Source organism: Rhinolophus sinicus, chromosome 16 (genome assembly GCF_057876585.1).
Source record: "Rhinolophus sinicus isolate RSI-liver-muscle chromosome 16, RSI-T2T, whole genome shotgun sequence".
In the NCBI taxonomy this organism is placed as follows: Eukaryota; Metazoa; Chordata; class Mammalia; order Chiroptera; family Rhinolophidae; genus Rhinolophus; species Rhinolophus sinicus.
In genome coordinates, this window is record NC_142516.1 from 154,367,896 (window position 1) to 154,395,610 (window position 27,715).

General features: G+C 36.0%; 1 protein-coding gene across 3 annotated transcripts in view; it reads right to left on the bottom strand.

The window, feature by feature from the left end:
* The window catches only part of GPC5 (glypican 5), a 1,207,509-nt gene that overhangs the window by 922,826 nt on the left and 256,968 nt on the right, over positions 1-27,715 (bottom strand). For all 3 annotated transcript variants that reach the window (XM_088792887.1, XM_019737193.3, XM_088792886.1), the window contains one exon: positions 4,614-4,747. In XM_088792887.1, coding sequence (XP_088649013.1) covers positions 4,614-4,747 — 134 coding nt within the window. The remainder of the gene's footprint in view (positions 1-4,613; positions 4,748-27,715) is intronic.

The following is a 27,715-nucleotide window of genomic DNA, read 5'->3' on the forward strand; positions in this document are numbered from 1 at the left end:
AAAAAGTAGAAACTATCTTGTTCTATTGGAGATAAAAAAAGATTTTTTTTTAATTTTTATAAATAGAATATGTCTCTCTCTCTATATATATATAAAATCAGTATATATATATAAAATCAGTATATATATATATATATATACTGATTTTTATAAGCAGTATATATATATATATATATATATATATATATATATATACTGATTTTTATGTATCGGTTTGTAATTTTTATGTATTGTTTTGTAATTTATAAAAATGGCATTGCACTATTATTCTTATTCTATTTAATACTTGCTATAATTACGATTTTTTTTATGTAAGACAACATGCGTGTTTTTTCCCTTCTGACTGCTTCATAATGTTCCAAAATCTTACATTTTACTTTTCCATTTTTCTTGTTATGGATATATAGCTTGCATCTAACCCTCAGCTATCACAAATATTTAAGAATGTCCCTTGTGGATATGAGGAAGACTTTTTTTTCTAGAATACATGCTAATAAAGCAAACAGGTGCATAGAGTATACGAATTTTACCAGGTACAGCAAGCTTCTTGCTAGAATGGTTGTACTAGTGTACCATGGGATCATCCACATAGAAATTCTAATCCTATCTACAGACCAACCATTGGAATGGAGTTCACAAAAGAAGACATAAATAGCATTATAAACATATCTTTGTTCAACTCTATTTATTCAATTTAACTCCAATCAAAATTCAAGAAAAAGATTATAGGGCGGGCCCGGTGGCTCAGGCGGTTAGAGCTCCATGCTCCTAACTCCGAAGGCTGCCGGTTCAATTCCCACATGGGCCATTGGGCTCTCAACCACAAGGTTGTCAGTTCAATTCCTCCAGTCCTGCAAGGGATGGAAGTCCTGCAATCTTAGCTCCCCCTGCAACTAAGATTGAACACGGCACCTTGAACTGAGCTGCTGCTGAGCTCCCGAATGGCTCAGCTGGTAGGAGCGCATCCTCTCAACCACAAGGTTGCCAGTTCAATACCTCGACTCCTGCAAGGGATGGTGGGCTATGCCCCCTGCAACTAGCAATGGCAACTGGACCTGGAACTGATCTGCGCCCTCCACAACTAAGACTGAAAGGACAACAACTTGAAGCTGAACAGCACCCTCCACAACTAAGATGGAAAGGACAACTTGACTTGGAAAAAAAGTCTTGGAAGTACACACTGTTCCCCAATAAAGTCCTGTTCCCCTTCCCCAATAAAAAAAAAAAAAAAAAAAAATCTTAAAAAAAAAAATAGGAAAAAAAAAGAGTTGCTGGAACAAGGAAGGAAGGGCTCCCAGCCTTCTTTAAAAAAAAAAAAAGAAAAAAGAAAAAAAAAAAAAAATATATATATATATATATATAAAATTTGAAAAAATGAATTCCACAAATATCTAAGAGAACGTTGAAAAATAAGAGTAAATAAAATGGCTTACATGATTTTACAGAATTCTTCAAAGCAAAAACAACAGGGGAAAAAAAAGAATATCATATCCCTGGGGAATTGTTAAGTTTAGGGCCATTAGCAGAGTCATGAAAAATACAGTGGTGGTGATCCTAACACCTCAACATTTACCTCAATTTTCCTGGTCTGTGTACACTGAGGTAGATTCAGGGAATGGTTGGCTTATCGCAAACTGAGACAGAGGGTAACTCCAATTACTTTCTCCTTTGTATACAGTGTCCACTGGAGCAAATCAAAACATGTGCTTGCACCTGCCATCCAGCTAACACACTGGCATATGCATTTTTATCTTTACTAGTCAGTAAGAACAATTAGAAATATTTCACTTTCAGCTGGCAAAAACCCCTTCACTGTTAGACCTCAGGGCACGTCTCACACTCCATGACTGACAGGAGCCTTAATTATCTGAACATCTTACAGATCACCATACTGATAATAACATTTGATCACATCATCTTAGATGCCTTAGTAGACATGTGCATGACTCTGGCGGGAAAAAATATTGACATTTCTTGTGTTTGACTAGTCAGCAGGGTTTCTAAATATCTAGTGGTCTAGATCCTATATTGATACTCTTCTAATATAAAACGTAAATTTCTGCACTCAAGATGATCTCGCACTCAGGAAGAGGCACAGTGCTTTTGGGGTTCATTTGCATATTTACAAAATATACTACACACTTGGGTGTGCTGCTCTAACCCATTTGTATAGTAGCCCGAAAGAGCTTTTGTATGACAAACTTTCTGTAGCTTGGTGTTTTGCAAGCTGCTCTGACATTTAGTCCAGATGACCCAGCTCATCCATTCATTGGTGTCTGACGTAATGGTGGAAAATAAACATACTCTACAGAGACCAAAAAGCCCCATTTGGAGACTCATAGTATAGACATCAAGGGTTTTGGAGTAAAGTCATTTTTTTTTTTTGCTGAAAATTGTCTTATTTGGTTGGTTGATTGGTTGGTTGGTTTACAACTGGATGCTGATAGAAACTACTCACTTGAGCATGAGCTTGCAAGTGACTACAACCTGAAGTGTCCATGATGAACTAAGTGCTATATGATCTGCCATGCTATAAGATCAGGCTTGCATAGAAGTAATATATTATCAAGTGAAAGTGATCTGTTGGAAATCAGTCTCAAGCAGATGCAAAAATCACAAGAAAGATGCATGGAAAGAAGCCCAGACTCACTCAGCACCTACTCCTTCTACATTTCCCCACCTACTGTAACTGAAATGTATGACCTCATGGGGAATGATCAGTTGATGAAGGATAAATAAAATTCAGGTCTAGTTTATGGATAGGTCTGATATATAGGCACCAGGTAGAAATGCACTGCCACAGCAATTAAGCTCCATTCAGGAATGGAAATTTTAAAAATTATAAAAATGAAATGCTTAAGTGGGCTCATTTGCAGTATCTCTGGTTGTTCACTTTGCATGGCATGAGACAGGCTGGTGATAGGTCTACCCTGATTCATGGGCAATGGCTAATCGAGAATGTTTGGTCAGGGACACAGCAATAAGGAGTTTGCAAGACTGGTGACAAGACGGTCTATTCAATGGCCAGAATTGATACATATAAAACTTTCTACTCATCTGAGAGATTGGCCTATGATGAATCTACCCTGATGTGTGGGCAGTGGCTAACGGTGGCTGGCTGGCTGGCTGGTAAGGGACATAGAAATAATGAGTTTGCAAAATTAATGACAAAGAGTTCTATTCAATGTCCAGAATAGATACTTACAAAACTTTCCACTCATATGAGCCCCTCACTCTTCCTGAGCCATTTTGTAATATTTCACCTGCATTGGCAGGGTTTTGCAGGTGAGTAAAACATATTACATGCTGGATTTTGTTTTGGTTTTCAAATAACTGGGTTATTTTGGTGATGAAACAGACATGACCTTTAAAAAATTAAAATCTCCTTAGTCGGGTTTTATTATAAGAATCACCCTAGCCAAAGTGTATTGATTGCTCAAAGGCAAGAAATGATTGCTGATCACTGTAGATGTTAGAGAAAAAGACCAGCAAAAGCCCAGATCATTATTTTGTCAGATAGGAGAGAATGGGGCAATTAGGAAAGCTTTCCCAAAAACAAATACATTTTTCATTACAGAGAGTAAAGCTATGTAAAATAATGAATTCTCCATAATGTATTATTAGAAATAATTATTTGAATCAATAACTGAATATGGAATTATCAATTTGAGTTCACTTTGAAACCACACACTTAGAATCTAGTATTTGCCAGGTCATACACTGGTCAACTGAACACGAAACTAAATAAAATTTCCTCCAGTTTTAAGAGTTTTTCAGTTCAAATTGCCAATTATCAAACAAAGGGACACTAATGAAGGCTTTAATTTAAACTGTGAACTAATGATGGACATACTGGTAAAAATGTGAGTTATAAAAGCAAGCCATTACATGGTTATCATTTTGAATCAACAGATACCCATTTTAAGCATTCCAGGTAAAAGTAAGAACTTCCTTATGAAAACTTCTTTGTATTAACCATTTTTGTAATAAAGGCTTAACCTTCAGTAATACTCATCACATCATTTACATGTATACTCTTTCGGTCGTACATTGTCCCGTATAGTAGCCACTACTAGCCACATGGATTTAGACTAAAATTAATTAAAATTAAATAAAATGAAAAATTCAATTCTCACACTAGCTACATTTTAATTTATGTTATTTTATTGTGGTAAAAATACTTACCATGAGATCTACTCTATTAACAAAATTTTTAGTATACATTACAGTATGGTTGACCATGGTGTGGGGAAATGGGAGTTACTAATCAATAATCAATAGGCATAAAGTTTCAGTTAAGCAAGATGAGTAGGTCCTAGATATCTACCTGTTCATCATTTAAGTGCACAGTGGTCATATGTGTTTAGGCTCTGCCATAGTGTATCATAAAAAAATGTTTCTTATTACAGAAAATTGCACTGGTCTCAAAAAGTTGAACCTATCTTCCTATTTAATGGAATAAGGAGAACCACTGAATTTTAAAGGAAGTTAATGTTGATCTTTGGTTTTTTCAATAGTGAATTTTGCTCTACTTAATTGAATGTATTCTATTCTGTTGTAAAATTAATGGCTTACTTTCTTTTCTCTTTCTGGTTGTAAAACAAATGTCTTACTTTCTTCTGTTGGCAAGAGTCTCTTCTTCGTTTCTTGCAGAGATCTTCATTCCATACTTCTCTTTGCTCTCATCAAAAGAACAACGGGGGCTTTGTGTGGGTGTCCTGCTTGGACGGCCACAAATCTTATTCACCTTTCAAATAGAAAATATTAAAAGACAATTAGAAACCACACTCCAGCCATTCTGAGAATGTAATGTTTACTAGAGAACAAAATAATGACATGTTCTAACTTACCCCTCTATATTAATATTTAAGACATATGTTTGTCAATTTTTCAAGCAGGGAAGATCAAATTATTTGTGCAAACTGACAACCAAAATAAATCGATGCTACACACATTTATATAGTTTGTATGTATTAATGTGCAAAATACATGAATAAAAATATGTATGTAAAATCAGAGAACTATGTTAATAAAACACCCTGCTTCTATAAATAAGACTACTTAACTAAAGTGGATATTATTTAAGGATTATATTCATATGTATGACTAATCACATACTTGTACTGATTTTTTTTTTTTTTTTAATGAAAAAATGTGCTATTGAATATGTGGTCCATTTCTAAATTAGTTCTAAGGTTAGTTTTCTTCTTAAAGTCTTTTCTTAGAAATGACAATGAAAATTTTTATATGAGGATCTCATTTTGTAATAGTTCTATATCTTATTCCTCAATCTGGTTTTAATTTCAAGGGTGTTTTTATAATCCTTTTTTTTTTTTAAATCATTTATCCAAATAGAAAATCCATTGTTTTTAAAATACATATTTAGCAAAGGTCTTTGTGTAATTTACATAATCATCATTGAAAAATTGAGTAATTAATTGGACACATTACTGTGGAAAACATCAAAAAAGACTCATTGATATCTATCTTATAAACTTAAAGAGGAAGAGTAGTATAACTGAAAATATATAACCTACTGCCTGGAAATAAGGAGACTTTGGTTTTTATCCTAATTTTTCCTCCTTAAGTGCTGCGCTCTTAAGAAAAGTGACAGAGTGGCAGCCAGATCGCTGAGTTAGTTAGAGCGTGAGCTCTCAACAACAAGGTTTCTGGTTCAGTTCCTACATGGGATGGTGGGCTGCGCTCCCTGCAACTAAAGACTGAAAATGGCAACTGGACTTGGAGCTGAGCTGCGCCCTCCACAACTAGATTGAAGGACAATGACTTGGAGCTGATGGGCCCTGGAGAAACACACTGTTCCTCAATATTCCTCAATAACATTAACAAAACAAACAAACAAAAAAATCACTTAAGAAAAAAAAAGTGGCAGAATTTCTTTGATCTTGATTCCCTTATAGGTAAAATGAAGAATTTAGAGCAAACTGACAAAAGTCCTTATGGTTCTAAATTTCCATGCAATGAGCATTAAAACAGTTATGCACCAATTTGTTTATTTAACCCATATTTATTTTGCTTCTAATATTTGCAAAGAACATGCATCAGATATGATAAAACATGAGAGACTAAATTTTCCCCTAAAAGAGCTGACAATTTAAAAGAAAAAACAAAATGCTCTCAAACATCAAAATGTAAGGCGTGTGTGTCAAAAAAGTGAGACAGACAAGGTGTTATAGAGATCTAGAAGAAGGTGGGATTTTTTTTTTCTAGATGGGGGTGATGGGTGAAGAAAGAAATCAGGAAAGACTACTCCACTGGGATGAGAGTTGGAGCATATGTTGGGTCTGAGTATATTGAGGTTTATTTCAATTCAACCTAATTATAAATATACAAAAATTTATTGCAACCACATTCTGATAGATGCCAGAGATACAAATACATATGAATACGGTATAACCAGTGTACACAGTTAAGACTAAAGTCAGACATGTAAAATAGCAGTTGTAATACAACATGACAAGGGCAACCAGAGAAATACATAGACGAAAGTAACACTGTAACACTTAGAAAGAGACAGATTAATTCTACTTGGGGTGCTCAGGAAAGAGCTTCAGTTGGTCATGTCTAAACAGCAAGTTAAAGGATGAACTAGAGTTCGTCAGGTGGATAAAGGGGAAAAATTCCAGGAGAGAATAGAAATTAAAAGAAGTGTACAACAACTTATCATGTTCACAGAGAACAAAAAGTACAGAGTAAAAGAAAGTGGTGCAGCAAGAGATGAGACATAAAAATGCCATGCTATACATGGTGATGGAAGTTAACTAGTATTGTGGTGCTCATTCCACAATACATACAAATATTGAATCAGTATGCTGTACACCTGAAACTAATACAATCTTACATGTCAATCATATCCCAATTTTTTCAAAGCCATAATATGACTTGGATACCAAACTAAATACTTTGCTTCAGCAAAAAAAAAGTAGGCAAAGATTCCAACCAGGAAAACAGTAGCTTAAGATTTCCACAAGAGAAAATATCTTCATGACAGCAGTATGCAGGGAGGGAGACTAAAGAAGGTCCTTCAGTAGAACAATGGAGAAATGCTGAGCCCAGTCAGTGTCAGAGGGGTGAAAAGGAAGAAGCAGATATAAGAGGTACACAGGAAGAAGAGATAGTAGTATGGAGATCGATTAGATATGTAATGCTGTCAGAACAAAGAATGATGATGGCAGCCAGGAGAAAAATCCTGAGAGGTAAGTGCAAGAAAACATGAGGCTGCCATAGAAAATGGATAAAAAATTGATTTGACTGGAAAGAAGGAGACATGAAGGGTAATAGTAAAAGGAAATTAAGTTTGAAGGGTAGGTTTGAGTTAGATCTTGGAGGGTTCTAAATGTCAAGGAAGTTTTACTTATTAGACAAAAGCCCCTGATGGCTGTTGAATTGAAACACAAAATACCAGAGCTGATATTTAGCAAATGAACCTGACAGCACTCTATAAGTTGAACGAGAGAGAGAGAGAGAGAGAGAGAGAGAGAGAGAGAGAGAGAGAGAGAACGTCCCATGAAAGGCAGGTAGACTGTTAATAGAGCCCTGAAGCAGTCCTAAGGAAAGACATTTGGATTAAGAACTACAGTAGTGACAGTGTCCGTGAAGAGAAGGATTCATGAATCATATGCCGAGAGAAAAGAAGTAAAACCAATAGGACTAAATCTAGAACACTGACACCACCAAATGCTGACAAGGCTGTGGAGCAACAGGGACTCACTCGCATTCATTGATGGGGGAAAGCAAAATGGTACCGCCACCTTGGAAACAGTTTGGTGGTTTCCTACAAAAAAAAAAAAGATCTTACCATATGATCCAGCAATCGTACCCCTTGATATTTAGCTAACGGAGTTGAAAACTTATATCCACACAAAACCCTGCACACAGATATTTATAGCAGCTTTGTGCATAATTGCTAAAGCTTGGAAGAAACCAAATTGTCCTTCAGTAGGTGAATGGATAAACTGTGGCATGTCCAGAACAACAGAATATGATCCAGTGCTAAAAAGAAATGAGCTATCAAGCTGTGAAAAGACATAAAGAAAACTTAAATATCTATTAGTAAGTGAAAGAAGCCAATCTGAAAAAAGCTACATACCGTATGATACCAACTATACGGCATTCTGGATAAGGTGAAACTATGAGGACAGTAAAAAGATCAGTGGTGGCCAGGGGTGGTGGTGGGGAGGGATGCATAAGCAGAGCACAAAAGATTTGTAGGGCAGTGAAACTACTCTGTATGATACTATAATAGCGGATACATGTCACTTTACATTTGTCCAAACCCATAGAATGTACAACACCAAAAGTGAACTGTAAACTTTGGCCGATAATGATGTGTCAATAAAGGTTCATCTATTGTAATAAATGCTACTCTGGTGGGGGTATTGATACCGGGGGAGACTATGCATGGGAAATATTTGAAGGTTCGGCTCAATTTTGAAGTGAACCTAACACAGCACTAAAACCATGAAATCTATTTTGAAAAAGAAAATAAACAGGGCTTAGCAAATTATTGAAAGTGAGAAGTTAGGGAAGTGCAAGGCCAAAGTGTTAAAAGGTTCAAAGAGAATTTCCAAACACTGAAGCTGAAAAATAGTGACAGTGGACTGTAAATATATTAGCAAGGTGCTAAAATATTCATTAAAAAGGAGAAAAGCATCTTCATTGTCAACAACCCCTATAACAAGAACCGAGGCAAGATGATATAGGTTGATGGTGAAAATGTTAAGAGTAAGATTGTTTAGTGATACTACAGGATATTCTGAAATAAAAGAGAAGAGTAAAAGGGAAACAGATTGCAATCATAATCCAACATGAGTAGCCACAGGCTCTAGACTGTTAGGGGACTTCTTTGGATCCCAGTTTTCTCATCCTTGAAACTTGAGAGAATAAAACCACTTAGCAGTTAGGAGGTTAAGGGAAATCTTATCTCACCCCATCCTTCCCATGTTGGGCCTAAAACCAAATCTGCTATTGAACGTTTCCTAGGAAGGCAGATGTAGAGCTGCAAATACCAGCCTCACAAGATCTTTATTCCCATTATCATCTTTGCAAATTGTTTATAAATACAAATGACAACTTAGAAGCCATAGACTTATAAGTTATCTTTCATTGTACCTAAAGATACAAACGTATGTAGCTGATTTCAATAAATACAAATAAATTTCAAAGCCCTTATATTTGTTGACTTGCTGTCAGGAAGCTCTACTTCACACTTTACTGAAAGGAAATGGAAAACCATCTGTGAACAGCAATTAGCCTTGCACCTTAGCTCCCCTGAGGTGAGCCATTTGGGTGGCACATTTCAATAACTAGCACCTTTTTGCTATTGAAAAAATCCTCACTCTTAAACTTTGACAATTTTTTATCTTTGACTTATACTGCAATTTCCTCCTTATTCCTCTCCCTGGTCTCAACCATTCGTTCTCCCCCGCAATCAGTCTGAAGTGTCTTGGGAAAAAAAACTATTTTCCTCCCTAATGCTTATCTACTCCTGCTGTAAATTCCATCTCTGGCTTCCCACTGATTTTCAAGTTCCCATCTCACCTTGAAATGACTCTTTTAGTTGCTCCTAACTCGTACCACTTCTCGGCACTCTGATCAAGTATTTGTTTTAGGAACTTGTCACTTAGCACACAAAAGTATAAACTTTTCTGAGAGCCTCCGAGTGTCTGTTCACTCAGTCTTATTCAAATCTTCAAATATTGAAAGCTTTTCGCTAATAATCGCAAAGCTTTTCGCTTATAAAGAACTTAAGTTGTTTATTTTCATATGACTCCCATAAGGAGAGCCTCTTTTTCTTTTGCAATGGTCTTTTAAAATCTTTATTAATAACAAGTATTGAAAAGAAAAGTGTTTAGAGTATTACCAACTGAAAAGCAACAAATATGGAGGTATTAGGAATGCTTACTGAACAATCTGCTTTAGAGAATGAGGCAAAGGTGGACTCTGTACCACCGTGTCTGTTACAGTGATTTTAGACTAGTAGAACTAAGTCATATGGAAGATATTTGAAGCCCAAAAGAGGAAAATATCTTTACTAAGACTGTATCTAATAAGTGGAAGAATCTACCTACCAATGAATCAATAGTTTCTTCTCTAGGCTTATCAGAGGTCTTCCTATGCATGTATTCATATCTATTGTCAAGGATTCATATTATGTGAGTGTCCTACATAAGTCGAATAATTTGGATTGAAACTGATCTACATATGTGAAGAGGCAATAGAATCCTATTTTTCTCTATGTATGTGGAAGTGGGTGAGAGGAAACATGGTATTTATTCCCTTCAAGATTCCAGGGAATTAATGGCGATAGGGAGAAAGGAGGAACTACAAGGACATTAGACAGTTTAATTTCTGACCTCGTATAGGAAGAAAACCAGAATTGATTTAAGAAAAGAAGTCCTCCCATGATACACATCTCCCAAGTTCCAATTTTGTGAGACAGTAATGGCAGATTTTTCTTTAGTCTACAGAAATTTAGATAACATTGTGAAAAAGAATAGTTGGTAACTTCCTCTCTATAAACTATCACAACTAAACAATTTGGTATGATCAAATACCTGATTAACAGAATTGGAAAAGCAAAGTTGTGTCAGGTTTCATGATGAATTTTACAATTAATATGTTACATGTTCTTGGATTTATGAATTCTCAATATTTTCTCCCAAAAATTAGTTTCAATATAAAAATACTTTTCATATTACTACTGATTTGTAGTCGCACCGGAAATCCAGGCTCCAATTAAAACCTTTCTAATCCACATTTATTTTCAAAACTGCATATTAAAATATTTAGAGAATAAGCGATATTTTGGTATAACAAATATGTTTTAAAAGTTACAAATTATAATATCACCTTCTTAAGTGATTTTCACCTGGGAGGTAACTGATAAATATTGGTTTTAATGATGATATTACAGCTGCACATTGAATCTCTCGGATGGTTAATTTTATCTATAACCTTGACTGGCCACAAGGTGCCCTCATTAAAAATTATTTCTGGGTGTGTCCATGAATGTGTTTTGAGATCAGATTAGCATTTGAATCAGTGGACTCAGTAGATTGTTCATGAGTGGGCATCATCTAATCCACTTAGGTCCTGAACAGAACAAAAAGATAGAGGAAAGAGGAATTCTCCCATTTTCGCCTAGCTTGACCTGGGACAGATCATCTCATCATTATCATTTCCTGCCCTCAGGCTGGGATTCATCCCATTAACCCACCCCCCCACCCCACCCTGGTTCTCAGGCCTTAGGACTCGCTGAATTACACACTGGCTCTCCTGGGTCTCCAGCTCACATAGAACAGATTATGGGACTTTTCAGCCTCCAAAATCACGTGAGCCAATTCCGCATAACACATTTTTTATATATCTATATAAATACAGATACAGATATATAGATAAATTTATATCCTATTAATTCTGTTTTGCTAGAGAACTCTGACTAATACAATGCCAAAATCAGGCTTATTGTTAACATCATAGTCTTTTTTTGTAGCATAATTCTGCTCTGATACATGCAATTAGATGACTATCATTATATGCAATTAATAAATGGAGGAAGCAGATATATAAAACACTTAAAAACAAAAATCCTGTTTAATTTCCCTTAATTATCAAATATATTAATTTCCTTCATACATCACTGTTTTCTGACTAAGGAGGTATAATTTTTTCATTCTATAATTATATATCATAGTGTCCCCCTCTATCATATTATTTATGAACTCAACCTTTGAATCAGGTAATTTCCACCCAAAACATGATGCTAGTATATTTTTCAACATAATGCAACATATACTTCAGTGAAAGTATAAAAACATTCTGAATAAATATTGATAAACTTTTAAACAAATGAATTAAACAAATAATAATTAAACAATATTCCTTAAACAAAAGTAATAATATAATAAAGTTATACGATCAGAGATGAAAGCCAGCAAAATTGAACTGAAAGGAGCCATGATAAAATACATTCTATTTTCCGGAAAATTTCCGTAAGTACGACAGATGTTTTCCCATCCAAAGTTACTGTGAGGGGAAAAAATTCAACTTCATGATGATCAGAAATTTGGCATAGTGATATTATATTATTATAAAATCTTTTGCTAAGTTTGTATTAATGGAAATGAAAAAAATATGTGATCTCAGAATATCACATCCTAAATCTATAGAAGAACCACTATCCAAATAATACACATGCTACTCAGAAGTTCAGGTACAAATAATTCCATAAGCCAGCTATGGAAAAAATATAAAAGTTATAACCATAACAGCACTCTTAAAACACTAGAACATTCTTGTGTTCCGACAAGGAATATTTATAGTAAGTTATAAATTATTAAGGTTCTATGAGGCATTGCCTTTAAATGTAAATTATCCATAAGGAGAATTTGTACAAGGTACCCAGTTCCTGAGAAAAAGCAAATAAAACAAAGTCAAAGTTGAATAAGGGAGAAAACACCTAATATCTCTGCTTGGGAAGGGCTAGAAATATGTTTACTCTGTATCTAGTAAAGAGTAAATAAGGCCCTTTTTAAAAAGTGTTTACTTGGAGCCCCAGACTACCTGGCCTTGGAAGGTTGGCTTCTCTTAATCTTTCCTTTTAATTTTCCAGAAGTTGCCTCTCAATATGGATTTCTGTAGCTTTCATCATTAAGGTTGCCATTCTAACTCGTTTTATATTTAAAATCAAAAGAGAAGACAGACGAAGGAAGAGAAGGGGGAGGAGAGGCAGGACTGGGAAAGCAGAACAATATTGCTGCAATCTTGTATTTGGCCCACTGTGAGAAAGATCTTTATTCTGCATTGCTATTTTTGTACACATGTAAATTAAACCACCAGAGGGAGCTTCTGCATTTCCATCCTATTGATAATCATTAATTAAACTTACTATATGGGTCCATTTAAAATTTAGTTCAAGACTCTCAGAGAAAAATCCAACTTGTAAGCCTAAGTGAAAAATGCTTAGATACATGAAATCTTCATAAAAACCCAGTTTTTTAAAATGTAAAACTCCTAGACTGATGCTGCAGCACCAATGTGGTCAAACGAAGAAAGGAAAAGCAGCCTAGAACTGTGGACTAACTTATCCTGAGTTGTCTTGTAGTCAGGAATAGGGAGATACTGAAAACGGACCAAGATAATCAATAATTTCCCCTCCTTCTCTTTCTGTCCTTTATTCCATCCCTCCCTTCTTTTCTCCCTCCCTCCCTTCCCTTCCTTCCTCCTTTCCTCCTTCCTTCCTTCTTTTCCTCCATTCCTTCCTCCCTTTTTCCTTCCTTCCATCCTTTTGTACTTTTTTTTTCTTCCATCTTATCTTACTTATTTCCAGTTATAGGGACACATTAGTTTAGAAAGTTCCCAGGACTGAAAGTTAAATATGTGATTTAGTCCTTGTTTAGCTATAGATTGCAATGTCAATTAATAGTTTACTGAGCACCCATTATGTCCTACTGGTAGGACATTATTCTAAGATCTAGGAATATAGCAATGAACCTGCTCTCAAGATACTTACATTCTATCAGGGGAAACTACAACTAGAACATTAAATAGATGACTTTATGTCTTCATGGATGTTATTCAGTTTAAAAAAAAGGGTAACTGTTAGAATAATGGAATGGAATGAGCAGTTCTTGAGGATGTATTAAATACTACAAGTGAAGGAACCAGGGGATTCAAGAATGACTTCTGGTATTTTTTGGCTGAAGCAAATGAGAAAATATGTGTCATTATGTGAGATAGAGAAGAATAGATTTGGGGAAAAAATAAAATTCTCTTTGGAAATGTTTGGCTTTCTATGACTATTATCCATCCAAGAGGAGCTGTCCAATACACTGTGAGTTATATGAGCTGAAAACTCAAGGGCAAGGTCAGGCAAGATATGTAAATGTGGTTGTCAATCACAAGTACTTAGAGTGCGTGTAGATGGAGGAGAGCGCTGTAGATCAATCCCTGGGGCTGACATTTACTGATGAAGACAAAGAGAGGTTCAAAAAGATTGTAAAAAGTCTTCAGAGAAGTAAAGGAATCCCATTAGAGTAGGCTCTCTCAAAATGCAAATGAAGAAGGTGTTTAAAATACATACATACATACATACATACATACATACATACATACATAAAAGGAAACGGTCAAATCTGTCCAAAGTGACTGAGTCATGTAAAATAAGGATAAAAGTTAACCATTAGACCTTACAAGAAATAAGACTTCTGAAAAGTATAGTTTATATGAAGAAGTGTGGCAAAGCATAGCGATTGGAGGGAGTACAAGAGATAAAAATAAGGAAGTAGAAACTGTGAAAATACACAAATTTTTCACGAGTTTTGTAGTAAAAGAGAGCAGATTTATGGGCCAGAGCCTAGAAAAGGCATAGACTGAAGTAAGTTTCTGTTGCTTTGTTTGGTTGTTTTGTTTTGTTTTAGGACAGTAGCTGTTACAACATGATCACATGTTTAATGGTGGAGACCCTGTTTCAGAACATTTGATTCAAGAGAGTTCTGTTTCAAAACAAGTGAGATATTTTTCAAAGCATGTGAGTACAACCAGAGAGACATGTCATTTAAACAAATAACCTGACCTTGGAATGCCTTTAGTTCTGCAATTATTCATGGCAGATGAGAATTGTGTTCACATGCATTGGAGATGCTAGATAATGATGAGGAGACGGAAATAAAGCACACACACACACACACACACACACACAATGGGGGAGGAAAGTAAATATGTTGAACATTTCTATTAAATAACACAAGAGTAAGTGAGATGGAATGGTAGGAAATGATAACCATAATGTGAGATATGTGAATTGCAGATTTCAGAGATGGGGCTAGTACTAGTGATAGGTGTGAAAAGCAGGAGTAATTAGGGCTAGGGTCAGATTACAACATATACAGGTTGGACTAAACATTCTTGATACGCCAAGAGTCTTCAATTCCTCATGGTCCCAATGTAATGGGGAAACAAGGCATAGTAGAGTTGATTCTGGCAATCAGACTACACATGTTTAATGACACAGGAGTTGGAGGGTTATGGAAGCTTGGAGCATCTGAGGAGGCTGCCCACACCACCAGTGGAGGTCAGGAGGATGCCGAACTAGAGCAATTGGCGATTGCAGGGTTTAGGACTTTAAGCAAATCATCTGAAAGATGTGTGCATCTTTTGATTTTGGACAAATGGATAATTTTATTAACAGTGTAGCTGCTGGGATTTTATAAAATTTCTGAATGTAGGAATTTTTTTTCTCTTTTAACTATGTAAAGGAAGTTTTTATTCATAAGGGCAATAAAATCTAGAATTATGCCAAGTCTTTGATTTCTTATTTTTAAGGATTTTATAATCTAGTTACAGAGGGAGGATTTCCAATGATGAAACAAACTGATAAATATATAAAGTAAACTTCAATACTGTATAAGCAATGTCTCTCAGGAGAATATATGTTGTGTGTCAAAAGAATGTTATAAGGAGTAAGTTGTACAGGAGCCTGGAGAAAAATCATGGAACCAGAGTCACCAGGCAAGGTTTTAGATAAATCCTGAGTCATTGGTGATAGAAGTAGAGACATCCTACCTGAGGCTGATGGGGTAGGGATGGAGCATAAATCTAAGCAGTAGATATTAACTTGGTTATACAAAGCAAAGCTTGATTTGGTTATGTTTTCAATATGGTCTCGGGAAAAAACAATATTTTTCCTTATGTGATCATTGAGTTTCGTGACATTTTAAGCTCCTTGAGTTAGACAGTCTGATATTCTACAAACTACTGAACTCTGCCACAAAGAAAACAGGGTACAACCTCAATATTGAGGTGGTGAGAAACTACAGGAAAAGAAAAGAAGCAACTCAAAATTAAGTTTAAGAACAGAGAACATAGGAATAGCCCCAGAGACATAAAATAAAAACTTGACTATTTCAATTATTAAAAAGAGTAAGAAAGCCTACATTGTAAATGTTTTTTCAATATGATAATTCGATAAAAATAAAAAAGGAAAATAAATGAATATGACCATATTTTCCTCACTTTTTCAAATGTCTGAAGATGCTTCAGAAATGGCATCAGCTACAGGTTTAAATGTTCAAACAAAAGCTAATCTGCTTTCACCAGGTCCTGCGTTTTCATTTCTCTCCTGCACTGGAATTCCTATCACTCTAGAATGAAGCCTTTCATTACCTCTTTCTTGGAAAGATGCAAGAGTTTCCTTGCCGAGTTTCTTTCCAACCCTATCTCAGCTCTCATCATCTCTGTTCTCACCCACCCAGGCTCCCGAATTAACCATCCTAAAGTACACGCCCCACCATACTACTTCTCAGATCCAAAGCCTTCGTGGTTCCTTCCATTTCCTAATGAGTACAAACTACAGTAGTACATAGGAATTTACAGCTGAACCTCGAAATTTCCCAGCACTCCACTTTAAACACTATGTGCTTTAGCTAAATTGTATTACTCATAGTCCCCAGAGTTACCCTGACTTTTCAGCCTTTGTGCTTTTCTTCTTTTTTGCGTGCCTAAAATGTTACCATCTTTCAAGGTTCAGTTAAAATATCATCTGTGAAATTAAGTCACTCTTGACCTCTCAATTTGAGGTCATTTAGCAACCTTACACGCATTTCACGTGCACATCTAAATAGGGTTTATCACACAACAGTTTAGAGCAGGGAAAAGGAAGTATTTTGCCTGGTTATGTTTGCAGTTGTTCCTAATACGGTAGCTATCAATGCCTCCCCTCGCCCCCAAAACAAAGCTAACACACATTTATGCAAATGAATTAATATATTTCTTCTCAACTACCTCATTTGTTAGAAATAATCAAATGACAATTCCAGGGGGATGGAATACCCCTTTCCACAGAGTACTTAAAGTATAACCCTGCGTCTGTCTGTTTACCACCCTAAGGAATTGTAGGTTCCTTTGCCTTTATTAATTTTCTTATCTACCAGCTATAATGACATTCCATGTAACATTCATGTGTCAAAAAATTGCACTGTCAGAAAATTGTTAGAAAGGGTACTTTGAACAAGAGACACTGCTGACTAGAAAAGTAATTTCAAAATATTTAATAGACAAATGCTTATTATTCAGAATAGTTGAAGACGACAAATGATCCAATGGGAAAAAATGGACCAAGAATATAAATACCTAAGTCACAGAAAAAGTATAAATTGCAAAAAAATATATGAAAGTTGATCAACCTTAGTACTTAACTATGAAATTAAAAATACAATTTTCATCCAGCCAACTAGAAAGTATTTTAAAGATTGACAGTACCAAATACTGGCAAAAGTGTGGGGAAGGAGTTGACCTCTTACACTCTCTACTAGCCCATAACTCTAAAATACATCTCACCTAAAGAAATAAATACTTAAGAACAAGGAGCCATGTAGAAGGATTCAAGATAAATTATTTTTGATAATGAAAAATTAGAAATTAATGTACATTATTCTTTAATGTCTGCATACTCATAGTATATTATGACTTGCGATAGTATGTAATAATTAAAAGGAAAATATCAAGACATACAGTGTTTTCCCAAAAATAAGACCTAGCCGGACAATCAGCTCTAATGCATCTTTTGGAGCAAAAATTAATATAAAACCCGGTCTATATTATATTATATTATATTATTATATTATATTATATTATATTTTATTATATTATATTATATTATATTATTATATTATATTATATTATATTATATTATATTATATTATATATACCCAGTCTTATAGTAAAATAAGACTGAGTCTTTTATTAATTTTTGCTCCAAAAGACCCATTAGAGCTGATTGTCCAGCTAGGTCTTATTTTTGGGTAAACACAGTATTATGAGTAAAAAACAATTTGAAAAATAAGTATAGTAAAATAGCACTTATGGTATTCAAATTAAAATACCACTTATTTCTATTGTTATATTCATTTATAAATATAAATGAATTTTACAGATCTAGAAGGAAACAACCAATTAATAATGGTGACTTACCTCCAGAGAGGGGAAAGCAAGCTGGTGAGACCTAATCTTCTATAACATTCTCCTCAATTTTACAAACATGTACACATATACATACCTTTTATTCTTTTTGTCCGTTTTTTTCTAAATTAGAATATACTGTATGCATTTCTGCAAAACTTTCTCTTGTCACCAAAATGTTACTTATCTGAATAGCTACACACTATTCAAGTTTTATGTTTTCTCATTTTTGTATATGTACATTGTGGGGACAGAGCCCCAGAGAGTAGTTTACAGGCTCTCGGCCTCACGTGAAGGGGTACTGGCTCGGGTGGTGAATGGCCGTCTGCTGTGGCTGATTGGCCGTCGGCTGTGGCCGGTTAGCCAATTGGCCGCTGGTATAACTGCTGCGACTACGGAGGACTGCCGAGGATTGCTAAGGAGCTGAGCAGAGCCGAGCAGAGCCGAAGAGAGCGGAAGAGGAGAGCCGAAGAGAGCGGAAGAGGAGAGCCGAAGAGAGCGGAAGAGGAGAGCCGAAGAGAGCGGAAGAGGAGAGCCGAGAGAGAGGAACAGAGGAGAGAGTGGAGAAGAGTCGTCGGTCGGTCAGTCGGTTGGCGGAAAAGCGGACGGCAGGTCGGCGTCCGGTGGGCCCAGCATCCAGTGAGACCGTGGTGGTATGGCTCCCCTACCTGTGTCTCCGTGGGTGTTACTTGTTGGCCTCACCGTATCCTGCGTTCTTATGTGGGAAGCGGGACCAGAGACCCCGCAGGCCGCCCCGCACGACAAATGGCGCAGCGAGCAGGGTCTCCCGCATGACATACATACACTCATATGTCATGAATAGGATCATGAAATGCTGAGTTCAAAGTTTTTAAATGCCATTGATTTTTTCTTTTATTTTGCTTGCTTCTATAATTTCCACTTTCCCTATTACATCCATTCTCACCTTTTCCTAATCAAACCATTATAAGAAATGGTTTGCTTTTCCTAAGCAAACCATTATACATTCTTTTCTACTTTTCTACATGTTCGTGTGCCCGTGTACTTTTCACCTAAGCATGTTCACATATATTTACATATACATATATATTTTTAAACATAAAGGTAGTCTATGTTAAAATCGAACACTATAAAAATATGATTATATTATGTGTGCTTCTATTCATTTCATTTTCTCAATCTCACAATATCACATTAAAAAAAGTCCTTCCACATCAAGTGATATGGTTTAAATTCATTATCTACGATACCTGCATAATCTTCTATGGTGTGAATGTATCCTATTTTATTCAACATTCCCCTGCTGGTGAATATCTGTTTCTAGTGTTGTGGATAAAATGTAGCTGCAAATTACACTAATTATTTTGTTTCAATACAACAGAGTCTCAAGAAGTTGGACTGTTGGGTCAAAATATGTAAAAGAACTCCAGGGTAGCCACGGACGTGGGGAGTTGCTGGTGTGGCAATAGCATTGAGAGATGTTTGGGAGTCAGACATACAGAGTCTTGAAAGCCATATTAAAGAGATTTTCCAAGTCTACCATTAAAGGTCATTATATCCTGAGAAAATGAGGTTACAAGTGAGTTTTCCAAATGTTATTCTGGTGACCTTATAGACAGAATGAGCAAGGAGGGAAGATAGGGAGATTGAATGATATTAGATTAATTAGGACACATATGCCTGCAATCATCCAAGCAAGATAATGGCTGGTGAGATAAAGGAGAGACCACACAATCCTGAGATACATTTAGGATGTGAAATCAATAGGAATCAGGACTGGAAATTTGGTGAGAGGTAAAGAAGGTGTCAAGGATAATTCCTAAGATTCTAAGTGGATGTACTGAGCCAGAGGATATCAGAGAATAACCAGGTTTGGGAGACAAGATGATGAGTCCTGTTCTAAATTTGTGGGTTTGAAGAGTTGGGGACATTCTGAGAGAGAGTGTCAAGTAGAAAACCATATATATCTGGTGCTCAGAGAGTGTCTTGGATATATATGAATAAGGGGATAATTTAATCTGAGAAATCAATTTCTTGAAGGCTGATATGACAAGGGTTCCCAAATGACTCTAGGAATAAACCACTTTTTATGTCACAGCAACCTGAAATGATCAGAGGTGGAGAATATGAAAGTAAAGGAAGGGAGGAAAGGCATTACTGTTAACTGCACTTCTTTTTATATTGGAAACTGGAAAATGGTGAAAAGTGGGAAAACTGAGAAGAAGACACAGGTACTATCATCATCTGGCCACATCTGACTGTCCAGGTATTAAAGGAAGTATTTTAAAAGGGGGGGGAATGCTTTTTATACTTATTTCAAATTTTTCATAAACAATTACTTTTAATTGCTTTATTTGTTTTTAAATCCCTCATGCTTGTAAACTAAAATGAATGCATGTATTTTATTTTTACTTGCATTTATCCATCTCTTATTTTTATTGTGGTCTCTTTTTTCATCAATATTAACACTTCATAGATTGCAGGTTAGTACAGTTGAAAGTAGGAGGGTCCTTTGTCGTCTCTGAACAGGATATGACTTGTTCTGTATGAAGCATACCTGATATCCCTTTGTTCTAAACACTAGTCTGCTGATGGTAAGTATGAGAAAAAGCCACCAGCAAAGTCAAAGGAAGCCAGACAATGGGGTGGAAGGATTTTATATATAATCTTCTGAGCTGGGATACAGCAATGGGGCTTTTGTATATCCCTCTGTGGAAATAAGGACCTCTATCAAGGATATTGATAATTATGATGTGCATTTTAATTGCATAGGTTATATTGCTGATTAATAACTAGTGAAAATATTACATTCTAATTATTATTAAATATTATGAATTTTTAATATATTTATGGAAGGTTTATATCTTTATCCAAGTTAGTGAGGGAACACCACTCTGTCCAAAGTATTTATATTTCAAAAGTTTTATATTGCTTTTGGTGTGTGTTCTGAACTACAGAATTTATCCTAATGGTCCTTATGAATATTATAACTCTCAGCTTATACAGAGAAGGAATTGAATAAAAACGGTTAGTGTAAAGCCAGAAGAATAAAAACAGACAAAGATATGTGTCTCATATATGTTTGCTCTCCTCTCTATGGACATAGGTCACTTTTAGAATGTCAAGAGAATGTTTTGTCTTGTATTTTCTCATTGCTACACTTGGGAAAATACCATTCAATGAAATTCACATGGAGTTTCATAGGAATTCGGTTTCTAGGTTGTACTCCCAGAGCCCATGGTAAATTTAGGGTGACTGACCCTTAGTGATGTGAGGGACTCCATCTTAGGATCGCAGCTGCCCACAGCCTAGCTATAAACTTCACATTGCCTTCAACTTCTTCCCAAAGTAATTTACTTGTGGACAAAGCCCCAAATAAATCATGAAACATACCTCTGAGCAGCATTTTCTAAAGTGTTTTTAGCAGAAAATCCATAACATGTCCAGATAAAAATGTGGTCTTGGTTAAATATATATTGGAAATACTCCACTTAATAGAGTTAATGAATATTTTAAAGTACCAAGATTTATCAATGCCTCTGACACTCTAACATGCATGGAGATAACCTGCAATACTCCTATGAGATGGATATTGCATGTTGTTTTTCCCCAAACTTATTAAGATCATGCAACATTTTTTCAAAGAATGCCTACTACCGACACCTAAAAAACACTAGTGAACTTGCAGAAAGCAATTTTTAAAACTTCCTCGATGAACCATGAAGATTCTGTAAACCAGAAAAAGGTCTGTAGAATCTAAAGGGCATCTAGGTGGACAGCCTACCTCAGTCCTGCTCCAGCCACTGAGCAGCTCTGGTGGCCCTGCTGCCAAACTAGTAAGTGAAACGGAGAAGCCCACATGCCTGACATTTGCCTGCCTGGACTGAAAGCTAGAAGGGTGGAAGGTGGAAGCAGTACAGGACCTGTGTAAATTATATGCACTTCTACCACAATTTGTTTTCAGTGTTTATTATTTTTGTTTTGCCTTTATTTCTCATAACCTCATTTGATAGATGGGATTTTTGACTGTGCCTAAAATAAATGTAGATATAATATGAATAATGCCAGAGTATTTATCTGCATAAAAGTTTAAATGGAAGCATTTTGTGCATTCATTAAAAGAATCATAGATTATCACAATTGTCTTGTGCTCTCCTGAGGGATATGAAATCTTAGTAATTTAAAATTCAATGGAAAATTATAAATGCCTGAAATTAAATCTAACTCAGTTTATTAATCTAGAAGCTTCTACTGTGGAGTTTGGAGCCATTTCAGTTCAACAAGCATGGCCAGACATTTTAATAGGTACCAGGGGTATAAAGACATGAAAAAGACAAAGTGAATTCTCTGGAAAATCTTCCAGGTTTGTTGGTAAGATGCATATAGTAGAAGAAAATTCAAGTCCTCATGAGATTGAGGGGAATGGATGGTGTACTTCAATCTGAAACATGAATGCAAGGGAGGGTGGGTCTGGAGAAGGGGAATGAAATCAATAAGTGAGATCTAATGGTATTATGACACAGAGGACCTTCAACACCATGCCAAGGGATTTGGATTTTTTTCCTATGCCCACAAATACAGTAAAGGTAGGTAAGAGAAGTCAATTTGGAGACAAGTCCAGTAGTTTAGGCAATACAGGAGAAAGGCCAGATTTACTGTTGATTCTTCAAGCAGCTCAGAGGTCCATCAAAATTTAGACTCTAAAGATACCATGATAAACACAATAGACAGTCTCTGCCCTCTGGCACACACAATTCAAAATAAAACATAAACAAAGATTTCAATAACTTCATGGGTGCAAAATGCTGTGAAGGAAAAGGTATGGTGCTACTAGTATACATTACACAGTTAGCTAACCTTCTCTGCAGAGCCCAGGGAACACTTTCCAGAGTTAGTAGTATCAAAGGTGAGACCAAAATGAAAAGCAGCATTGGAATTAGCTAGTTAAAGGTTTGGGGGGGCAGGGGGCACACAGTTGGGAAAGAGACTATTTCCAGGAAAGTATAATTCACAAGAATCAAGAGAGAGGACTGTATGCTAAAAGAATCAAGAAAACTCCATCATGGCTAAAGCAAAGAATTATTAAGAGCCGTGTGAGTAGGAAACGCCTGATGTGCAAAGCTCTAAACATTAATATAAAGGCTTTTAGATTTTATTCTAAGGTAAATAGGAAGCCAGTGAAGAAATTTAAGCACAATCTATTACATAATTTGGAAAGATTATTCTAACTTCTGTGTGGAAAACACACTAGAGATGCTAAAGTGGTTATGGAAAGGTGAGTTTGTCTACTGTAAATTCCAACTGGGCAGCTGCATGTCTATTTGGTTATACTCAATGTCTAGCAGGGTCTGGTACACTGAAAGCACGCAATATATATTTGCCGACTGGATAAATGAATGAGATTATCCACTTATTCATTTTTATCTGACCCCAAAAATTCCTGAATGAACATTTATTATCTGTGAGGAAAACACCACCTTTAATATATGGTAGGAAATATTTCCTCTGAAGGACTTTGAAGCACTGATGATAATATATCTCTAAAAACATCATTAGTGTGTCATTTGGATGACAATGAAAAGACACACTGCCCCTCTGAGCTCCCAAAGCCTCAAGAATCATATGCCAACAAAGAGAACAAAGCTATAAATGGAAATTATTCATTGGGATATACTAGTTTTCCATTTTTATGAGTCAATTTTCAAAATTATTTATTATAATGTTTATAACAGCTTTATTGTTATATAATTCATGTACCATCAAATTCACCCTTTTGAAATGTACAGTTCAGTGAATTATGTTGACAGAAATGTGCTACCATCACTACTATATAATCTTACAATGTTTTATCAATTCCCCTCACAAAAATAATCCTATATGCATCAGCAGAAATTCCCCCATTCACCCCCCTCCCCCCCAGTCCCTGATACTAACTAATGTACTTTCTGTCTCAATGGTATTGGACGTTTCATACAAACAGAATCATATAATATGTAGTCTTTTCTGACTAACTTTTTCCATATAGCACAATGTTTGCAAGGTCCAATCATATTGTAGCATGAATCAGTAATTCATTCCTATTTCATTGCCAAACAGCATTCCCTTGTATGGCTGAAAAAGATTTTTATTCATCCATCCACCACTTGATAAAACACTTAGGACATTAACACTTGTTGGCTATTATGAATAAAGTTACCATGAGTACCTACATATGTTTTTTGTTTTGTTGTTTTTGTATTAAATTCTCTTGGGTAGATACCTAGGCCTGGACTTGCTGGGTCATATGGTACTCTATATTTAACTTTATGAGCAACTGCCACACTGTTTTGCAGAGTAGCTGTACCATTTTACAATCCCTCCAGCAATGTATGAGTGTTCAGATTTCTCCACAGCCCTACCAACACTTGTTATTATAGCCATTCTAGGGGGTGTGAAGTGATAGCCCATTGTCTCTCACTGTTGTTTTGATTTGCATGACTAATGATGTAGAACATCTTTTCATATGCTTATTAGCTATTTGTATACCTTCTTTTGAGAATGTGTATTTAAACCCTTTGCCCATTTTCATTAGGTTATTTTTATTGATGTGTTATCTAATTGTATTAATTAGTGCCTCCATGTAAACATTAGCTTGGAGAGTGTATGTAATACATAACAGGAATGTCTTATTTCTGATTTTAAAGCAAATGCTTCTAGTAATTCCATTATGCCCTTGGAACTATAGAATAGTTCAAAAAAATTTTTCAGTTTGCTATTTCTATTACGTTTTATCTTTAATTTGTGTATTTGTAACTGCAGAACCAGCTCAAAAATGGTCCTATTCTGTTTCTAACAAGATACTGAGTTGCCATTCAGAGACAACAAACCAAAGTCAAAGCATGCACGGAGAGAGTTTTCACCTCCAACTGCACACGGAACCAAAATCTCACCCTCCTTATGGAATCAAAGAACCAGGCATGACCAGAACTTGAATACCAGAACCCTTTCAGAGGCAAAGGGTCCGCTGTCCAGGAAGATCCCGTGCTGAGGCCCCTTACTATAAATGATCAAGTTCCAAGGTCCTCCACTAAATCTGACCCCACCAACACTTCCACATACCTGTTCCTCCTACCCCTTAAAACCCTGCCCTGAATACCATATGGGGAGGCAGATTTTGGCTTTTCCACCATTTCCTCATTGGCTAACTCTTGAAATAAACTCCTTCTGGGTTTCATACTCTATGCATTAGTGATTGGTCTTACTGTGCATTGGACATACAAAACTAGTGAGTTCAATGACATATTTATTTCTATTGTTTTTGTCTTTTAATTTATTGCTACACATATGTTGATGACATCTGACTCATTCCTAACAGATATTCATTATGCATTGTATCCTTTAGTATTATAAAGTATACTTCTCCGTTTCTTCTTTGATTTTTCTCTTTTATTTTGTTTTTGTTGCTGTCTGTATTCATCCTCTGGGAACACCCTCTCTAACTATCTGCTGATATATTTAGGTCAGCTGACTCCACCTAACGCTCTAGGGTGGGAACATGACCCAAAGGTGCCCAGTCAGAGTGTCAGTAGATACGTCAGGGATAAGAGGACGCCCAAAACCAGAGGAACAAATAAGACCATTGGGCATTTTGATCAATGAGAAAAATAAGTCTTATTTGTCTTTCTAAACTAGAAGATGGTGAGCTGAGCCTTGAGGTTTCATGGCCTACCTCGTCACCACTTGCGGACAGCCTGCCTGAGAAACAAACCAACACAGACAAAAGCTTCACTGAGAAGTACAGAAAAACGCTGATAACTTTTATAATAAACTAGATCAAGTCAGACCTTCAGTATCTGTACCACTTGACTTTTTAGTTAGATGTTCGGTATTCACCCTCTTCCTTAGAAGACTTAAATGAATTGTAGTTTCTGTCACTTACTACCAAAAAACAAACAAACAAAAAAACACATTGCATTCATTAAAAGCAATAATTTTTCTAATGCTTTTTTTTTGTAAACTCAGTGTGTTAGTTCAAAGAATAATTTTCAAAAACTAACATATGATCCTAAAACTAATATATAATAAGCAGTTGTGAAAGATGCATTCAATTGTTTAATAAAGGAATAAGCAGCACAATAAAGCTGCTTAAAAGGTGAATGTCAGAGATTAGCATTATTGTCAATGAAAGAAGGAACACTGGAATACTATTTTAATGTTAGATGTAAAAAGTTAAACTTAGTATTTTTCAGGTAAATAAAACAGTAACTTTGTTTTCTCACAAAAATAACTTGTAATTCAACAGGACAAAAGTTATTTGTAAAATGCCAATTTTTTGCAAATTAACATCTAACTTTAAAGAGCACAGTACAGCCCTTATGGTAAGTAAAATAGTACATTTTAAAAACAAATCACTCAGGTGGTTTATCCTAAATCATTGAAAGAGTATGGAGTAATGTTTCGCCTTTTTTATTTTTTGAACAATTTTTTCAATACTATTTTATTGAGAGAAGTTATAACAACATATTAGGTTGGTGCAAAAGTAATTGCGGTTTAAAAGGTTAAAAATATTTGCAAAAACCGCAATTACTTTTGCACCAACCTAACAGCATTTGGCAATATAGTAGATTGTTGTTAGAGTCCTTCTTTATCCAGTTGGAGGACAAAGGTTTCCTATCCTTAGATCAAAACCTGGAGGTCACCTTGAAATGCACAGCTCCTTGCCCAACTGAAATCTAGCATCAAACATCTATTGTTGGTTGATAAAATGAGGTGGAATATTCTTCAAATCAGACTATCCATATTGTACTGGCAAATGAAGCGCAAAGATCATTGAAGTGGTTTGTACACAACAGCACTGACTCTCACACCCTACATGCACCTCTCCTGGGTTTCCATTTCTACGACTATTTACATTTCCCTTGGGTAATTTGCAGCAATTGCAGCACTAACTGCAGCAATGTCTCATCTGCTCATTCTAGTCTCCTAATGAACACAGAAGAGTGGCAGAAAATTGTATAAGGAACAAGCAAGTCTCAGTTTTAAAAGTGGGAAGTTCTAGCTGTCTCAAATAACAGCTGCTGAAGAGTTAGAGCTCAGCCACCAGCCCATCTGGTCCAAGCAGGCCCTGGGGTACAGTCAGAAGAGAAAAACGGCAATAGAGCCAAAGGTCACGTAGTTAGACAACATCCTTGAAATGTGAATGCTCTGAAAATTCCTATTCTTTCTTCCCTAGTTACTAAATGTGAAAATAGAGGAGTAGAAGCCCTACCTACCAGGGCCTAACATACTGCCTCTCACACCCTTCCCCACAAACATCCACGGCCAGCCAGACACAAACCAACGGGGCAAGACTCAGAGTCTTCTCTGATCATCACGGGCTAAGTTAGGTCTCCAACGCCACAATATTAAGAATTTGAAGAAGAGATCAGTGGTCAGTGTTGGGGGCCTGCAATCCTCCACAGTGGAGCTTCTCAAACAAGAACAATTATAGATGTAGAAAAACATTTCCCTGCTTAGTTCTTGGGACACCTAGGAAAAGCCCAGGGTGTCCAGAGCTGCTAGCCATCCCCTTTGGCCTACAAAGCCCAGCCCATACCCCTAGGGTCATGTGATATAATAAATGACTTTGTAGGTCAAGATGTGGGGAAGTTTGGTGCGCACTGCTTTTCTTGTCAATTCTACCACCTCCAGAGGTCCGCTCTGGTTTCTAGGCACATGAAGTTCTAGGCAGAACACTCAACATAGGGTTGTGAGGTCTGCTGCAGGCACAGAGTCAGGGAAA